Source organism: Humulus lupulus, chromosome X (assembly GCF_963169125.1).
Source record: "Humulus lupulus chromosome X, drHumLupu1.1, whole genome shotgun sequence".
NCBI classification, from domain to species: domain Eukaryota; kingdom Viridiplantae; phylum Streptophyta; class Magnoliopsida; order Rosales; family Cannabaceae; genus Humulus; species Humulus lupulus.
The window spans coordinates 22,636,010-22,656,457 of NC_084802.1; the positions used below are offsets into that span (position 1 = coordinate 22,636,010).

The 20,448-nt window shown below is 32.7% G+C and overlaps 3 protein-coding genes across 4 annotated transcripts; 1 reads left to right on the plus strand and 2 right to left on the minus strand.

Moving 5' to 3' along the window:
* Nucleotides 1-2,966: 2,966 nt before the first annotated feature.
* Nucleotides 2,967-5,026, minus strand: LOC133803925 (uncharacterized). Of its 2 annotated transcripts, XM_062242071.1 has the most exons (3): nucleotides 4,810-4,947; nucleotides 4,496-4,533; nucleotides 2,967-3,615 (listed from the first exon to the last, which is right to left on the minus strand). In XM_062242071.1, the coding sequence occupies exon 3, from the start codon at nucleotides 3,488-3,490 to the stop codon at nucleotides 3,008-3,010; it is 483 nt and encodes a 160-aa protein (XP_062098055.1). In that variant the 5' UTR covers nucleotides 3,491-3,615; nucleotides 4,496-4,533; nucleotides 4,810-4,947; the 3' UTR covers nucleotides 2,967-3,007. The 2 variants fall into 2 exon arrangements, with proteins under 2 accessions (XP_062098055.1, XP_062098054.1); XM_062242070.1 differs by lacking the exon at nucleotides 4,496-4,533 and having other exon boundaries at nucleotides 2,967-3,401; nucleotides 4,810-5,026.
* A 4,293-nt stretch (nucleotides 5,027-9,319) lies between these two features.
* On the minus strand, nucleotides 9,320-10,974 carry LOC133804548 (uncharacterized). The gene has a single exon (XM_062242703.1). It carries the CDS (start codon nucleotides 10,187-10,189, stop codon nucleotides 9,467-9,469), a length of 723 nt encoding a protein of 240 aa, XP_062098687.1. The 5' UTR covers nucleotides 10,190-10,974; the 3' UTR covers nucleotides 9,320-9,466.
* Nucleotides 10,975-12,136: 1,162 nt separating this feature from the next.
* On the plus strand, nucleotides 12,137-12,493 carry LOC133805616 (uncharacterized). Its single transcript, XM_062243791.1, has one exon. It carries the CDS (start codon nucleotides 12,137-12,139, stop codon nucleotides 12,491-12,493), a length of 357 nt encoding a protein of 118 aa, XP_062099775.1.
* Nucleotides 12,494-20,448: the final 7,955 nt, after the last annotated feature.

Consider the following 20,448-nt stretch of genomic DNA (forward strand, 5'->3'; position numbering starts at 1 on the left):
ACTTTCAGCTCCAAAACATAGGTTTATTTTGTGGCAAGCTGTTAATAATCATCTTCTAACTAGAGACTTGCTCCATTACTGTCACTTGAATGTTCCCTCTCTGTTATGCCCGGTTTGTGCTCAGGTTGAAGAAAGCCATTCCCACTTATTTTTTTATTGTATATTCTCCAAAAGGGTCATGCAGAAAGTTTATGGTTGGCTGGATAAGGTGATTTGGCCTGAGAAGTTTGAGGATTGGCTTGTGTGGTTGGCTGGTCGCAGGAGAGGTTAGGTGTACCATGTGGTGGCTGCAGCTCTTGCTGCTTCTACCTATTTTCTTTGGTTAAATAGGAACCATTGCTGCTTTGATAATAGCTGCTTTACTGTCTCTAAAATTGATAGCTTGATTAGGTTTTCTGTAAAAACTAGAGTGCTTGACATTAATTCTAGGAAGTTTTCTTCTAGAGAGAGGCAAATGTTTGAGTTCGTTTATTACTTGTAATCTGTTGGGGGAGTTTCTGCTCTTGCCTTTTGTTGTTCCTTGGTTGTTTGATCAAAAAAGTTTTTCTTCCTAAACAAAAAAAAAATCTTCGACATTGTAACTTTTCACATCATCTTTGACAAAATGTTATGAAATAGTTTTTATCATATATATATTTTTTAAGCTATTCTATGTTGAAAAGTAATAAGAAAAATGATTTTGCTTTACGTTGTAGGATTTTTGTCAAAACTCTTATGTTTTGACAAAAATTGTTACGAAAACTCATAGTTTGAAAATTGTTTGAAATTCGTTCGAGTTTGAATTAGGTTCAAACTGTTGACCCAAAATTCCATGAACGAAAATTATAGGAGAGAATTAAAGGAGAATGAGACAACTAGAATTTTTACAATATTTTACATGGTTAATGATGTTTTACGTGATTTAGTGATAAATTCCACCTAATCTACGAAGAGTTACAACTATGGAGTTATTTCTTTATAGTTTCAATACAATTTACAGATGAAAATAATCATAAAACAAGTCTTATTTATAGAGGACCTATTCAAATTTGAAAATATAATTAAATATAATTATTTAAATGTTAAAATATATTCGGTTCCTTAAAAACTGGAACCGAATAACTACTCAAATAGATATTAATTTGAATTATTGTCGAGTCATGCACGCGCTCAAATTGAATGTCTAATATCGAGCCCATCTTCATCGAGGTGACAGTTCTGTACCAAAATTATTAACTAGACCACATCTCGACCTGATGTCAGCCGAGCTGTCTTCATGCTTTGATGCGAGTTGTTAAGCATATCATGAGTAAACCTCATAAATATTAACATTCTTATTCCAACATCCGACCAATTATACCACGAGTTCATATTTAGCATCATCCTAATTTGATTTAGTTATTTATATACTTTCTCATTTTTCAAGCCAATCCCGAGCTAAACTTTTATTACGTCCTTTGAGCTGAATATGCTGCTCAGAAATTGGGTACAACACAAACAATGTTATTACTAACCAAGTTCGAAAATCATTCGAACAAAAAAAACTCTAAAATAAAGGATCAACTCAATACAAAATTATTTTTCTCGTTTTTTTTTCAGCACAAGACTATTCGGGATAAAAAAAAGTTTTTATAGTACTTTTTATGTATAATTTTCTTTATATTTTAGTCATTTAGTTTTATATTTATACTAATGTCTCCTTCACATATTGTAATTTCTATCACATAACCATACTGTGTGTGCACCTACAATTTGAGAATGAATGGCCTTCATTGTTCACCGATATGCATGGTGATGGTATGCAACAGTTCCATGTTAACTTGAATGGGATTTACCAAGAACAAGTTTAACTAACTAGTTGAGTTTGATCAGAGGAAAGTAACAAAGGAGACCTTACATACATTTTATTAGAAACAGCAAATGAAGTGTAGTTTGCTCCTTGTAAATGTACTTAGCTTGAATTTAATGCTGCTGTTGATTTAACCACTCCACTTTTGTTTAATGTAGCGACTGTTTTTACTATGTTTGCCTGAGAAATGTGTTCGTTTATGTTTATTTATAACTATTCCACTAGATTAATTTACATATGTGTTTTCAATGCACACTTTGTGATTCTCTCTCTCTCTCAGTGTTTAACCGATGGGAAAGTCCAAACATTATGGCTTCAATTGAATTTGAGGATTTTAGGAAAACGTAGTAAATCACTCACTACATTAAACAAAATTCAAATATCTGTTAATGTGGTATTTTGCATTGTAGCAGAGAGAAACAGTGAGTAACAATTTGTTATTTGAACCCCTATTGCAAGCTTATTAGTTTTGTAATAACAACATAACATCCAGCTAGTTTTCCGTTCTATGCTTTCCAAACAAAGAGTAATAGTAAGCCCTTTTATATATGTCTTGCTTTCCTATTCTGAAAATCTACGCAGGAAACAACATTGGAAACGTCGAAAGATGATAGAGGCTGCTGCTAAATCATATTATTTAACAACAATTTTTCGCACAATTTATTAATGACTTTTGTTTGGTTTTCCAGGTGGGTAACATGGTACCTTACCAGCTCCAAACAAGATTCGATTCGAGTAAACAACAGATACCGGTTTATGTGTTGTATATAGTATCCAAAAGGCTAATATGTTGATAAACAGACCCTGATGTAAGAATGATAATCTGACGAAAGGAGAAGATTTTTGCAAATAACATCTTGGAATCATTTTCATCTTTCATTTTTGTTTTGAACACATATAAAAGAAGATTGTTCCTAAGTAAACATCAACTTCTCCAGATAGTTGTTATTCAGTACTTGGTTCTCTAACCCTTTTTTTTTTTTTTTAAATTTGACATCTTTCGTGGGTTGTAAAAACAATCACTTAGTACTGATAAGGCTATGTTGGGAGAATTGACAGAAGTTTTGATGTTGGAGTCTGAAATCTAAAAGAAAAAAAAAAAGTCAAAAGCCAAAGTAATTGGGGATCATGTCAGCACTAACCAAAGAAACTTTTGTATTAATAAGAAAAATTACAAAGTTATAGAAGAGTGATGAGAATGAAAATAAGTAGAGCAGCGATGAGAGAGTACTTAACAGCAGCAAGAAGAATGGCTAGGGAGATGAACAAGAGCTGCCATAGTACCTGAACGCTTGCCCATGTCAGCAGCCCCGTTAATCCGACGGCCAATATGTTATCGGGATCAGGGCTCAACACTAGATCTCCCCATCTTATACCGCTGAATATAGTCCGGCGATTCTCCTTCCCCGATTCATCACCATCATCATCGCTGATTCCTCCTTTATTGGCTCCGTCATTTTCTTCTCTCTCGCTTGAATCTTTCTTCAACTCTTTGTCATTTTTGTTTGCAAATGCCACCAGTGTTGTGGGTCTTCTTCTTCTTCGGTTTTCGTTGTGGAAATCAAGATTACCTCTGTGTGGAAGTTTAGAAAGAGATGGTCTTAGTCCTGAGGGTATCGGGAAATGTGTTGTTGGAATGAGGCGGGCGGTGAGGCCTAACATTTTATGGTAAAATGACAAAGAAGAAACTTTCTAAAAATCCAACAAACCAAATATAACTATCATAAAAATTCCTAGTGAAGAAGATAGTCACTCAATTCTGATATCACCAATACCAGCCACTATTTCTACAAAATTGAAAACAAAATTAGTATTAATATAAAGATAAAACATTTATAGCCTTGTTCATGTAAAAACAGGGTAAATACTTCATCTGATGATTGTAAATAGAACTAGATAGATGCTAAATGACAGGATACGTTCATCAAAAAGTAAAAGTACTATGCAACAATTACTGAACACAGATACATACAAATATATAGCACAATCAATGGTTTGGCTTTAATTAGAAAATCATACCTAAATGACAATTCTTCATGGGTATTCAAACTAAGCTTATTCAATTGGAAATATTTTCAATACACCATAAGGAAATAGCTCGGTGGTTATAGATGATAGATAACAATATAAACTCTTAATTCAGCTAAGAAAATAACAATAAGATAAATACACAACCCTGCAACAAGATAATCAATCTGCGTTCACAACATTTTATACAAGAACATCAAAAGAAATATAACACGCGTATATATAACAATCTTTCAGCACAATCATTTACTTTTCCATGTGCATGTTTTTTTTTCTCCCTAAACTCCTTTTCCAAATTCTCAATACTACGGGCAAACCAACGTCAAATGAAAGCATTAATCCTAAATAAGAAGCCAAAAAAAAATGGTAATAATCCTTGATTATCATCAATCTGTGACAGAAGGAAAGAATCAGTGAAGTGAGAACATTAGAGAAAGAACCCAAATTCCCACTCAGTCCAGTCCCAATTGAACATACAAAAAGATGTTTTAAACTTCAGAAACAAATAAAATAAAAGACCTTAATTGCCACTGGCAACAATCAGACTAGATTTACACCTCAAAACTCATACCAACACATCACACTATATCAACAAGAACAAGAATCTGATGATGAATAATAAGAATGGAGAATCGTTACCTTATGGGATTTTTGGGGATTGAAAGTTCTTAGAAACCCTAGATGAAAATTGGGCAAAATTGTATGTATTAATGTAAATGCAATCCACGATTAGCTAAAATCATTATGAGAAGTAAGAACACACATTAAACTTTTTGTTTAATATCTTGTTAAAACATCATCCGATACAAATAAATAAATAAATAAGGAGAATCGAACCACAATAGAAGCAGAGAAACACACAAGCCATTCTCAGAGGTAAATTAAACAAAACGAAGAAGAAGATCAAGCAAAAAAGCTAAACTGAAAATCGTTCTTGGCGATGAGGGGGTCACCTGAGAGAAGCCAGGGGCTGGCGGCTGAGATGGAGACGGAGGTGCGGCTGAGACGGAGACGGAGACGGAGGCGGGGGTGTATGGTGCGAGGAGAGAGGCAGAGAGAGGTGAGGGACTTGGGGATTGAGACATTGTAACATTTGTGTTGTGCGTTTTTCTTCTACATTCTTTTTTGTTTTTCTTGAAAAGGTTTCAACGTTCAGTGAACACCAATAGTGTTAAAATAAAATGTGTTAGAGAGAGAAAGAGAGAGGGACTTTGGTTTTTTTTTTTTTTTTTAAAATTTAGTGTGTGCATTTCCATATTACAATATCATATTAACCAATAATATTTTTATAAAAATATTAATTTTTTTATAATAGTGTACTATTGTATTAGTCCCTTTGTTTCGAATTCATGGTGTAATTAATTATACTCTAGTGATAATTACATATCAATTTATATTGTAATGTTTGGCACGATGATTAATAATTAAACATTAAAATATTATGTAATAATTATTATTTAAAAATATTAGTAATTATACTATGTAATTATATTCAATTTTTATGGGTCTCATAAAAATTAGAAAGTATAATTAAGAATTGAAATATTTTAATTACCTCTAATTATATAATTAATGTGTAATTATCTAATTAAATAATATGTCAAATCTAATCATTATCTCCAGTTATTATTAATTACAATTATAAGGTGTTTTCCAAACACACACCCAAAATAATAAAAAATTTGCATGTGGCAACATTTTTTCTAACTTAATTACAAAAATGTCATTGTTTATTTAATTTACATTTTTATAGTTTTTTATATATAGTTTTCTTAAATAATATAATGTTTTAAAAGAGAAAAAATATTGTTACTACTTTATTTTTTACGGATATCTTTCCCCTCTCTACATTTTTTCACTTTTTTTTACCTTTCTTTCTCTCTTTTCCTTAATTTCAAAAATATTTTTCTGACTCATCGTTTGTCGATTAGGCTCGAGAGTATTACCATCGCAACCTTCTCCTCAATGTGATCATTTTAATATATGGAAAGTATATATTTTTTTACCGTCATCAGAGAAAATGAACATAATAAAAAACAAATTTTTAGTTTCTGTTTTGAGTAAATAGCACTTGGAGTCTTCATATTTTACCAATTGTATCACTTAGGTCTTCATTTTTTTTTGTAGCAATTAAATCCCAACATTTGCTTTATAACTCACATAGGTCCTCAAAGTTATATTTTATTAAATAAATCCTAATTTATAAGAGTAAAATAAGATTTAAAAAAAATAACATCTATTTTTTTTTTTATCTTTATTACCAAATATTTTTTTTTAATTGACCTAAATATTCTCTTGAAATATTAAGAAATAATATAAAAAATACATTCTATCATACTTCTAAAATATTTAATATATTAATTAGTTTATTATTTTTAATAAAACGTTTATATACTTTAAATTTTACAAACATAAAAATTATTAAGGGTGTCTCTATCTATATCTTAATATTTTCTCACCATACACATTTCTATTTAAACTCCTCATAAATTGTTAAAAATTATTTCCACTTTTATAATTTATTGCTTAAAATTGGAAAAAAAATTAACAATTTATGAGGAATTTAAATACGTATGTGAGAAAAAAAATGATGTTATAGATAAAAACACCTTTAATAAATTTCATGCTTCTAAAATTTAAAATATGTAAAAAAAATTTATTAAAAATGATAAAATAATTGATATATTATATATTTAGAGTATAATAAAAAATATTTTATTATTATTATTTCTTTATATTTCAAAAGAATATTTAGGTCAATTACCAAAAATAACATAATTTATAATAATTAATTAATAAAGAAGGGTTTGAGGAGAAAAAAAATTGTTAAAATCTTATTTTACCCTTATAAATTATGATTTATTTAATAAAATATAACTTTGGGGACCTAAGTGAGCCAAAAAATAAACGTTGGGGATCTAATTGCTATAAAATAAATGTTAGGGACCTAAGTGATATAACTGGTCAAGTTTGGGACCCCAAGTGTTATTTACCCTTCCTTTTTTATATATCTATTAACAAAAATGTAACTAAATTTTAAAGTTAAACAAAATTTATTATACCTAAATTTGTATTCTTGTTTTACATTTAAAATATACCATGTAATATTCTAAACAACTTTGAAGCTATTTTAGAAACATTTGAAGTAACTTTTTTAATATAGATTTTTAGGATATTATTTGGTAACTTTTAAATAGAGCATAAGATGATTTTTTTTGGTAACTCATTTGGTTGCTTTAAATTTTTGGCATACCCAAAAAATTAGTCATATATCAAAAGATAACCAAATGATTTCTTAAATGATTTTAAAAGCAATAAAAATGTAGCGTTTAAAAGTAATTGTGCAGCATACTAAATAATATCATTTTATAATAAGATATTCATGGTAACGTGAAATTATAGGAGTAACGTTTATACTATATGATAACTAATTAATTTCTAAAATAAACTTGAATGTAATGTAAAAGTGTCTTAAATAATAAGACATGTAAATTACATGAGTGACTAAAAAAATATATTAAAAATTTTCATTTAAAACTTAACGTGTAGTATACTAAATTAATTTTGATTAATAAACTATATGATAACTTATTATACTATATAACAACTTATTAATTTCTTAAATAAGTTTGAAGGTTACCAAAATGTATCTTAAATAATAAGATATCATAATATAACATAAAGATAAGTAATTGATATATTAGGATGTCTACAAATAAGTTTTGGAGGTAACCAAAAGATACTGAAATAATATGATCTAAACATAAAGCTTTTAAGAAGAAAAAAAAGTGACTAATTGGTATCTTATGGTATCATAAGCAGTCAAAAAGTAACTTTTTACAATCCAGAAAAAACAAAAAAATTCAAGAAACAGGATTTCCCAATTTTTTTCAAAATATGGTATGTTATGCTTACATGGCACTGATATTTGTGTAAATAATTAAATTGAATGTATTTTTAAATACTTTGGATTTTAGGTATATAAATGTAAAATTCCCAAAATAATTGGATGGAATAATTATATTGAATTTTAACTAATCGTCTTATCCAATTTTGATTTTGAAAATTTGGATTCAATCTAATTAAAATTAGATATTTTTTTTATAGATTATTTACACATTTTGCATTCCTTTAAATAAAGAAAATATAGATTTGAGGAGCCAATTTTCATTTTCATTATAATTGGACATGTTCTTTAATTGTTATGGGTCATGGCTAGTGGCGCATCAAATAAGACAACTTAAATAGTAGTAATTTTTTTGGGAATTTTACAAAAAATACACTAAAAGTTAAAAAAAAAATATGAAAAATACAGTACATTACAAAAATATAAAATTTTTAGATAAAAACATAGAGGGGCAAAAATATAAATACAAAGTGGCAAAATTGTAAATGAAAATGGTAAAATACAATTTTTTGTAATCAACATTTACAAATTTGTAAATATCTATTACAAAATTGTAATATTTGTTACATATTTGTAAATAACATTTACAAAAAACAGTTATAGATTCGTAGATTTTTTTTGTAGATAAACTTACAAACAAATTTGTAACTAATATTTTTTTTTATTTTTGTAAGAATAGTTTACAAATATAGTTTTACAACTAAGAAATATATTTTTGTAACTAATATTTAAAAAAATATTTTATAGTTAAGAAATCATAACCATAATATACATAAAAAATTATATTTTTCCATATTGTTACAATATTGTACCAAAAAATTACATGAACATTCATATTTATGTTATACAACTTAAAAATACAAATTTAAGATATTCATTATTTATAAAAATACTTTTTTGAATACATATAATGGAGAAATACAATATTTTTTTAAACAAGTTTTACATTTTTGTAATAACAGTATACAAAATTAATTTCACAACCAAAAAGTTTATTTTTGTAACTAAGATTTACATAAATATTTATAAATTTATTTAGCATGATTGTTACAAAAATTTATAAAATTAAGTTGTGAATTTAGTACATGTTTGTAACAAAAATTTATAAAACTAAGTTTCTTACTAAAAGATACTATTTTATTTTGTAACTAATATACAAAAAATGTTAGATTGCACAAGGGCAAGTCCAACCCACGGCATATACCATAGCATCCCCTCATATTTGCTGTTTTTTACTCCTCCAACCCACGGCAATGGCAGCTGCATATATGCTGAATTGCTACAGTACCCCAGCATATATGCTGGGGTACTGTAGCTACGGCATATATCTTTTTTTTTTTTTTTTTAATAATCTTATATATATATATTATTTAAGTTTAAAATTAATTTATTTTGATTAAGTTAAATTGTAAATGCTTAGATTAATTATTTTTTTGGAAGTTTTTAATTGCAATTTAGATATATCATAATTATATGTATTTTTTACACAATTTTAGTTAATTTTTATAATACACTCATAAAAAATAATAATTAACATTGACATATAATTAAAGAAATACTTAACAAAATACAATTAAAACATTACAAATTTAAACATACATTCATTAAAAAAAAACATACATTATAAAGGTAAAATGAAATACACCAAACATAAATCGGAAGCAATGACATAGATCTTAAAAAAAAGAAACTACGATAATAATTTAATAATTTGGGAAATCATTTTTCGTTCTGTCAAGATAATCAAAGTATTGACTAAAATTTCCTGGGAGGTTCGTCTCAGATCCTTGGCCTTCATCTGTAGCTCCTTCTCTGTGAGCTTCATTAAATCGAGATCCTTCATTCTGAGATGCTCGATGTTGGGATCCTTGATATTGAGAACCTTCTCTTTGTTCACCATATTTAGATGTTTGTGCTCTTCTTTTGTAAATTTGTCTCTTTTCATTTTGAATAAACTGGCGAAAATCTGGATCGGATGTAGAATTCAAATTCGTAAATAGTATTTTATTCTCTTCTTTCATTTTAGCCAATTCAACCTTCTGTCGTCGAATTTCATTCCTTGCTGAGTTACCCTTTTCTATAACTTCGACAAGCTTTTGATTTTGCTCCATTAATTTTTTAAATTGGTCATCACTTTTTTGTTTTTCTTTTGCCTTTTTCACACCGATAGGTCGTTTACTTAAATTAGTAGTAATTTCATCGTCATTCACATTAAGATCAAATGAATTCATACCAGTGGATGCTGATGCCGATGACTGGACACCATGAGAATATGATTGGGGCGAAGTAAAATTACGATCTTCTTCTTGGATTCTAATTGGTGCACTAGTGTTGTCATTTGTAAATTTCTCAATATCTTTAAGGATCGGCCACACATGATCAAATTTGAATCCTCTGTTGTATTTTGGATCTTGTGCTAATAACATCTTCGCTTGATTTAACTGTTCAAATATAAATAAGAGAATGAAGTGAATAAAAATTGAAAAAAAGTTAGTGACTATAAATAAAGTATACTAATATATACTCACAATATCTTATTGTGAAGCACCACTGAGATTTTTATTTTGAATTTGGTTAACGCATCCCCTTAATTTTCCAACCGCGGTAAGAATGGTCGTCATTTGAGTTTGCAAAGATCTTACAGGTCTAGGTCGAAGAAGAAACTTTTCAGACGAGTGATACTTCGCTTCAACTCTTGACCAAAACTTCTCTTTTGATTGGTATCTGCCTATGACAGGATCTTGAGACACGTCAAGATACACATGGCATAAATTCATATCTTTCTCAATCGAGTATGACGCAGTACGAATTGAAGTCATTTTGGAGCAAAATATAAGTGTTTCAGAAATATGTTGAAGGTGTGTGGTCTTCTTCAAAGAGTAATATGCACTTATATAGGGATGTAAAAATTGGATAAAGATCTGATTTGACAACACACTGCCAAGAGATAAGATAAGATAAGATATCATATCTTCGAATGCAACGGTTGAGATCATAGTCAAAGTAATCCACGGTCCAAATCAATTCGTCAAGATTCTTATCTTTAAATTTTAAAATCTGATTTGACAACACACTGCCAAGAGATAAGATAAGATAAGATATCATATCTTCAAATGCAACGGTTGAGATCATAGTCAAAGTAATCCACGGTCCAAATCAATTCGTCAAGATTCTTATCTTTAAATTTTAAAATATGATTTGACAACACACTGCCAAGAGATAAGATAAGATAAGATATCCTATCTTCAAGTGCAACGGTTGAGATCATAGTCAAAGTAATCCACGGTCTAAATCAATTCGTCAAGATTCTTATCTTTAAATTTTGAAAAATTAAAGATAAGATTATGTACACTATAAAATATGGATATCATGCAGACCATAATACACACACAAATTAGCTTTGATAAAAGATGAATTCTTATTATGGCAGTTAATCTTATTTATCATCATCTTCTTCATCTTCAGATGATGATTATTATGATGATCTAGAAAATCAAGTAGTATGTCAAATTACTGCAAACAACAATTTTTGCATCACTCAACACCTCAATAACGATGGGTCATGCCGGGGCTCAATTCCTGGTCATATAGTTATCAACCGTGACCGGGAAAATGCTGATCGCAATCTCTTCAATGACTATTTTGCAGAAAATCCCTGGTTTAATGATTCGATGTTTCGACGAAGATTTCGAATGGGTCGTCCTTTATTCTTTCGTATATTTGATGCTATACAAAGGCATGACAATTACTTCTTCCAATGAAGGGACAGACTCAGTAAACTTGGGTTGTCCGGCTTGCAAAAGGTAACAGCTGTATTTCGAATGTTAGCATATGGTGTACCGGCAGATGCTACCGATGAGTGCATAAAAATTGGAGAATCTACAGTTTTAGAAAGTTTGAAGCGATTTTCCCGTGCTGTTGTCGAGGTGTTTGGAGCTCGCTATCTATGATCACCTAACGTTGATGATTTTGCAAGGCTACTCCACATTGGTGAACGCCGTGATTTTCCAGGAATGCTGGGTAGTTTAGATTGTATGCATTGGAAATGGAAAAATTGTCCAACGGCTTGGGGAGGACAATATGCCGGTCGTAGTGGATCCCCAACCATTATTCTTGAAGTTGTAGCTGACTATGACCTTTGGATATGGCATGCATATTTTGGTCTACCAGGATCTAATAATGATATTAATGTGCTGGAGGCATCCCATCTTTTTGCTAATCTTGTTGAAGGTATTGCTACACCCGCTAATTATGTCATCAAAGGTAAAGAATATAATATGGGTTATTATTTAGCTAATGGTATATATCCAAAATGATCTACTCTTGTTCAAAGCATTCACGATCCACGTGGTAAGAAAAAAAAGTTTTTTGCAATGAAACAAGAAGCATGTAGAAAAGATGTAGAACGCGCATTTGGAGTATTGCAGTCAAGATTTGCAATCGTGGCAGAACCAGCGCGCTTATGGAACAAGAGAGTGTTACATGATATAATGACTTCTTGTATTATTATGCATAATATGATAATAGAAGATGAACGTGATGTTAATGCAACAATTGAAGAACGAGTCGACGTGCAAAATCCAGAAGTGGAGATGCTAGGTGATGATGATACTCGGTTTCAAGAATTCCTTGCTCGACATAAAAAAATTAGGGATAAAGAAGCTCATATTGAACTTCGAAATACATTAATTGAACACTTATGGGACGAGCATGGTAACTCCGAGAATTAGTTCAATTTAATCAATCTATCTACGTGTTATTTAAGAGTTAATTAAATGTAACAGTTTTTTTCTTACCTCTAGTAATGTAATATGTATTTCAGTAAATTTAATATGATTTTTTTTAAATTAGTGGAGTTTAAATAATTTAAATATTTTTGTCAAATTATTAATAACTTCATCTTATTAAAATAATTAGTTTGATATAATAATTGTGATGGTTTTAGTAAAATAATATAATAATAAAAAGTATTCAATTATGTAAAAGAATAATAATATAATAATGAAGAATATATTTTTTGGTGTAATTTTTGATGTTATGGTTGGAATGGGAAAAAATAAGATGCGGAAATTTTATCATATTTGGTGATGGTGCAACAGCAAATATGGTGTTGTGATTGAAGATGGCCTAAAACAAGTAACAAATATTAGAAAAAATATATAACTACTAATATAAAAATAGATTATATTTATTAAAAATATAATAATTTATGCCAGTATAAATATTTTTTTAATATTAATAATACATTTATTTTAAATATATAAAATAAAAAAATGAAAAGAAAATATTATTATATCACATCAATATAATTAAACTACATCAATTAATGATGTTTGTTTTTCATGAGTACACGACAAAATAAAGTTCATCAATTAATGAGTTTTATTCTTGTTTTTTTCTTTCTTTTTACTAATCTCTGTGTAATTTTTTGAAGGTAGCGTATATTTATAATTATTTGTATGGATACTTCAAACTTTTTCTAAACATTTGTTACATATTTGTAAATATTTGATAAAAATATTAATTATAAAAATGCATTTTTGTAAACAAAAGTTATAGACAAATTCTTAACTAAGTAAATTTATTTTTATAACAAAATTTTACAAAACTAATTTTATAACTAAAAAGTATATTTCTGTAACTAACATTTACAAAAAATAATTTATAATTTTAACATAAAAAATGATTGTAGTAAAGATTTACAAATCTAATATAAAAATATTCAAATAATAATATTGTGACTATCAACAACTATATTATAACACACACGTAAACATATGTTACATTTTAGTAAATAACTTTTACATTTTTTTGCACAATTTATAGAAAAATGAGTAGGGAAAAAAAAAATTTCGACAAAAAAATTATAGACTACTTTGTAATTAAAAAAATATTTCTTGTAACAAAAGTGTTGACGCCGTTTTTCGTCAACTTAAATCGTAGAGCAATTAAACAATATAAACTACGGTGCGAACGAATAGTAAAGAGGAACATGAGGTTTTTACGTGGTTCAGCAATTAAATCTGTCTAGTCTACGAGTTTGTGTTATTAAAACTTAGAGTTTTCTGGAAATTCTTCAAGGATGAATTACCCAGAGTTTTCTCTCAAGATCTCAGATTATCGATCCCCTTACAAATGGTCATTCTTTCTCTATTTATAGGGAATGTTACAGAGTCCGTTCTCACATATTTCGGGAAGATATTTTGTATATCAATTTAAAATAATGACATTAAATGCTATATCTTCAATATACAAGGAAACGTCCCCTGAAGACCCGGAAATGAATAACAAGTTAAATAATATCCCCTTAATGTTGGAATTTTACAACAATAAATATGTTCACACATACACAACGGGTTATCTTAGGTGACTCCTCGGATCTTCGAGGTCAGCGATCAACATTGTGACTGTCAAGACTTACGGACTTGTTACGAACTTGCCATCTTACTCCAAGACCTGCTCGGAGCAAATAAATACTATCGAGGCTCTCACACTCAAACTTGCACTTCTTAAGCTTGGGCTGCTCAATCTTAAGGCACTTGATAACGGATGTATCCCGATGTCATGCCATTTCGAGCCTAGAAAGAATCCTGAAATTACGTCTTCGAGATTGCCATTTTACTTCGGGGGTTTTACCTCTGGACTATGCAATGTGTTTCATATATTTCGAGCTCATACTTGATGAATCCAGTTTTCGAGGTCATAATCTTTGGTCTCAAAATCTTGGTGTAACAAAAAGTTTTTAAAACTAGAAATTAAGAAATATATTTTGTAACTAACATTTACAAAAATATAATATAATTTCAATTAACATATTTGGAAAAAAGATTTATAAATTTAATTTAAATTTTTATAAATAATAATAATATTATGATTATCTTTAACTATATATTGTAACATATAGTTATTAACATTAATTTCAATTAACTCGATATAAACTTGTATAAATATTTATTTATTTTTTGAGTAATTGTATAAATATTTATTTTAATATTAATAAATATATTCATTTTAAATATTAATAAATTATTCTACTTTATTGAAGGTAGTAGCTATAATTATTAGGGTTTATACATTTTTGGACCATGTGTTTTGTCTCGTTACCTGTTTGGATCCTGTGTTTCGACAAATTACTTTTTGAACCCTTTGTTTTGTAAAATGGTTCAAATAGAACCCTAGACCCGATTTTGGTCAAAGTTTTCTCAATTGAAATCATAAATAATTTACCAAACTAACAATTCAGAACAAAAATAAAATCATTTTGCTTAAAAAATGTGTTGTTATATTCAATTTTTTCTGTTACACCCAGGTTTCGAGAATAGGAATTTTGATCTCGAAACTCAGGCTCGTAAGGTGTAAGCTCGAAACTAAGACAATCCTCATGTGATCAGCAAGACAGAGATAGTCTCGCTAAGCAAAAAGTGACAACGTCAGATTGGTGAGCTCGGGAACTACGTAGTCTCGGAGGTGTTTCGAGGTTATAAGTTAGGCTCACAACTCGCAATGGCAATGGTTCAACACTTGTATAAATTTCTTGATTTATTTCCTGCCCTCAGACAAGACGATTCGAGCTCGAGTATTGTAAGCTCGAAAAGGATGGTCTCGTCAACATCACTTGTTGGGACACATAGGCGAACCAAGGTGACGAGCTCGCAATATGTAAACGGTCTCGAAGGCGTGTGAATCTAGCATCCAAGCTCGTCAGTTGTGTATGAACGTGTTTATTGTTGTAAAATCCCTATGTTTAAGGGATTATATGTAATTTGTTATTAAATCCCAAATATCATGGGATATATACGCGTACGTGATAATTGTATGCATTTAATGGCATTATTTTAATTGATTTGAAGAATAACTCTCCGAAATCTATGGGAAGAGATTCGATAAACCCCTCTATAAATAGAGTGGGACAATTCATTTGTAAGGGACAAAGAAATTGATATTGGGAAAACTCTTTACAATTGCTTCCAGAAAGCTATCAGAGAATTCCAAGAAGTTAATAACACAGACTCGTGGACTAGGCAGATTTTTAACTGCTCAACCACGTAAAAAATCGTGTCCATATTATTTGTTTCCTCTAGTATATTTTGTTTAATTTCTCTTCTTTTCTAAGTTGACAAAAAACAGTGTCAACAGTTTGGTGCTTTCATTGAGAGCTATTAAACAAGACGTGAGCCTGTTTAGTCAGAAAGCCTCTCAAATCATCAATGGCCATTGCGAGTAACCCCAGTACGGGTGAGCGACCAATGCCCAATATACATGAGGAGCAGATACCTCATGTTGAAGATTACCCACGACGACCTGGAAAGCAGCCCATGGTGGATCCAGATCTTGAAGAAAGGAGTGATTCATCCAACTCTCGAGGGCCACCTGCCCCCAAGCCTGACGACGATATGTATTACATTCCTAAAAGATATGTTCCAATTGTGGAACTTGAAAATCGCCAACTGCGCAAACAGTTGGCAGAAGCAACAAAGTGCAACGAAGAGTTAGCCACCACGCTGCTGGCGCCCAGGCACCTCCTCAGAGCCTAGGGGACGTCCTCGTGGGAGCACGACCGCCAGGAGGGTGGAACAGGTGCCGCCACCAGCATCTCAGCCAGTTTGGCCAAGGCCCAGGAGGAGTAACCGGGTTGAGGGTACTACCGACCCGACTGCAGAAACACAAACAGAAACGGGAAATAACTGAGCCCCCTTAGTGGTTCAGAACCCGAATCATGATTCTGCGCAAAACAATCCGGAGCCTGACCAGGTGAATTCGGGACCCTCTAGGCTCGGCAATGGGAGGCAGCCACCATCACCCATAAGACACCCACCATTGCCAATAAGACACCCTTCTCCAGTCTAGGAGGTTCCACGACCTGCACATCGAGATGGAAATCGACAGGCTAGGCATGGACAAGGAAATGAAAGAGAAGCTACCCGAGATTGCAGGGCTCCTCAGCCTGCGGAAAGCCAAATGTCAAGATCACAGACTGCTAGGACAAGGAGGCTAGCTGGGGACCCACCTCGTAATAACCGAGCTATGAGCTATGTAAGTGTAACGCCCTGGATAGCCAAGACCGCTACACTGTGTACTTATAAAGGTGCAAGACTTGCTAATCAAGTCATTAATTTAAAAACGTGTCACTAAACAAGTATGAGCTAGGGTTAAAAATGTTTTGGTCTCAAAAGTTTCATTTCTTATAATTAAGTGATTATATACATGGGATCCCAAAAGAAACAGAGTTTAAAAGTTGGATTACAGACTCCCAAAAATACAGACAACTATCAGCCATACTAAGGCAAAATGAACAATTTATGGGTCTTGCGTCCCTGCCTAAACCTCAACCGTGGCGGCTGAGCAGCTGGCCATGTACATTCCGCTCGCAGAGCTCTCCAAATCAAGACTGATCAAGTTTGCCCTTGCCTTTACCTGCACCATGTAGCACCCGTGAGCCAAGGCCCAGCAAGAAAACATGATGAGCAACACAAGAATAATAACAAATAGTAAATTTACTAAGCATGAACTCTCATCAAATAATCCACATTAATCATTCAACATATATTCAGAATCATGGATGCAATCAATCACTTATAACATTCATATCACATAATAATCAGGGCCGACAACTTAGGCCGCACCCTCTGTTTATCCCACTGACTCCGGCCCGCTTAAACCGAGCTCAGTGCATATTAAGCTGTCCTCGGCTACCAGTGGCCAAGCCGCGCCCTGTGCGCTAGTGTAACCCTTGGAACCCTTAGGCCGTTGGTTCACTAATTAGCTTGCATGGCATAATACCATCCTTTCAAGCATACACAATAGGGAACCCTTAGTCCCATTACAGATATTCAACCAGGTGCAGTTTTCTTACCTTTGGCTTCCAAGTGAACTAGTTACGAGCGATGCTCCTTGAGCGCGATCCGATCCCCGAGCCCTAGCTTAGCACCTAGTCACAACCAAGAAAAGGATACCATTAACAATCTTAAATGAGCTTCTAGACAAAGTTCTAGTCTCCGGAACATTGAACTTCACCAAACATGGTAAAAGGTTCAATCTCGGGCACCCTAGGTTAAATTCCCAAGCCTAGAATCTCAAAATCCCATAATCCCTTAAGGGTCGCGGCATGGCCCCAATCAGAGACCTCCCAATGCCCAAAAATAGCTAAGGGTTGCGGCCCTACTTAGACCATGCCGCGGCCCGCCCTTCTTCCTCAGCACACATCAGCTTCGAAGGGTCGCGGCTCACCAAGAACTATGCCGCGGCCCGACCCCTTCGAACCCAGAAAAACCTCCATTTTTAACTTTCAAACCTCATGCAAACTCACTCAAAACTACCCCAATTCCACAACTCAATTATCCAAAAACTTCCCACAAGATCCCAACAACACAACCCAGCTGAAACCTAGGCTAGAAATCCATCAAGAACCCATTTCAATTACTGAAACTTTCTAACTCAAGAATACAAAGCCCAGCCATGAAAACACTATAACTCAGCCATTAAACCTTAGATTAGAGCTTACCTCAGCTGCAGAACCACTTCTCTAAGGAGAATCCAAGTCAATTCCCAAGCTTTTTCCACCTTAATTCTGCCCTTAACATCAAAATCACAATCACCTCATTACTTAACCAAAAGCTCAAAGTTTCTAACTTCAAAACACAGTTTAACTCTTACCTTAGCCTTGATTAAATGTTCCCAGAATAATCCTTGAGCTAGCCTCTAATTTCCCCTCTGAATTATTCTGAAATCCCAGCTCAAATTCCACCAATTCCTCCAAAATTCTCAGAGTTTTTCCTTGAGAGAGAAGAGAGAGAAAAAGGCTGAGAAAGGAGTCGGTCTTATTTTGTTCTACTGTTTTCTGAAATCTTCTTAAGTCTATCCTTAAGCAATCAAGTTAATCCCAAGGCTCGGGGTACTGGAAACGTCCCCGAGGGCAAAATGGTAAAATTCTCCAATATTCCCACCTAGACTTCCTAACCTCGAATATATCTCCAATTATTTATTTTCATAACCCGGTAATCTAAATAACCACCCGATACCTGAAATACCCCTTGACTTGTCCAAAGTCAAGCATTAAGCCCCGTTGTGACTTTCCCGCTATCTAGCTCCCTAGGATCGCCTCAAGTCGCCTGCTGCAGATTTACCCACATAATAATGTAGTTCTCACAAGTATAACATTTAATCACATTTATATTCATATAAGCATGCAAGCATGCTTATCATGTAATCATGCATTAAATCAATAAATTCACACATAAGCCAATTATGCCCTCCTGGCACACTAATAAAGGCTTTTAAGCCATATTAGTAATTTTGGGTCGTTACAGTAAGTGAAAGTTCGGATTACACTCGGTCCATGAGAATTTACAACATGGAATCGAGGTGTGCGGGGAATCGAGGGAATCACCCTAATCTGCGGGAACACTTAAACCACAATCGGGGTCGAGACAATCCCCCAAACCTAGATCTGCGAGACCATCTGAATGGCCGCAAACAACCAGTGTATAACCCTGTACAGAGACAGGGAGCTGGAGTTTTTATTAATGATAACCAGCCCCCTCAGGTCCAGGCTAGACCTCCAATGGATTTAGTCCAATAAATGATTGAACTACTAAAGAGAGCATTCAGGCTTTTACAGAACGAGCATAGCAAGGACAAGGATGAAGAATTTGATGAAGAGCTCAAGCCTTTTGGCCCACATATCTCTAACACCCCGTTCCCTTAGGGATTCAGGATACCTCATGTCTCGCCATTTGACGGAAACTCAGATCCCTACAGCCATCTGAGCACGTTCAACACCATTATGCGAGCCAGCAATGATGGTTACGAGCACAGGTGTATGCTGTTCCCAGCCACACTTACAGGACCAGCAAAAAATTGGTTTGAGAAGTTCAAAAGGCATTCGATCGCGTCTTGGGATCAATTTTCTAGGGACTTTAAAAAACAATCTAAGGCTATGGTTGGCATCAGGCTCGAGGCCTCAACCTTAACCAACGTTCGACAACAATAAAATGAGTCGCTAAAAAGTTACCTCATGGGGTTTAACTTAGAAGTGGCCCAAGCTCGAGATGTTGACAATAGTGGTCACCTGATGGCGGTTAAAGCAAGTGTAATGCCAAGAAGTCCCCTCTGGGAAGACTTACAAAGGAAACCTGTCAGGTCTTTAACCGAGTTCAATCGAAAGGCTTAGAGGTTTATCAATGTAGAAGATGTGAGGTCAGCGCTGAACATGACCTCTCAGCCCATAACTACAACGACAAACATGAACTCTGCCTCGACCTTGGCAGACCCCTCAACTTCAAAACCCCGTGGGGATAACCCTTCTAAAAGGAAGAAAAATGAAGGGAATAACCCTGAGGTAGATGGAGGGAAGAAGAAGAAAGGGGACATATATTTCTCCGTATACAAAGTGTATACCGAGCTCAACGAGTCTCGGGAGAATATCTACCTGGCTAATGAAACCAGGTCCCATTCAGACGACCTGACCCCATGAGGAACCAAAAAGTAAAGAGAGATTCGAATAAATACTGTAGATTTCACCGAGATATCGAACATACAACTGATGAGTGTCGACTGTTGAAAGACGAGATCGAAGGTTTGATCTCGAGGGTTTATTTCGGACAATACATTAGAAACTGAAATCCCAATCAAGCTTCCACAAGCAAAAGGGCAGCGACAGCACCACTTGCCCAAAACAGTAACTCCC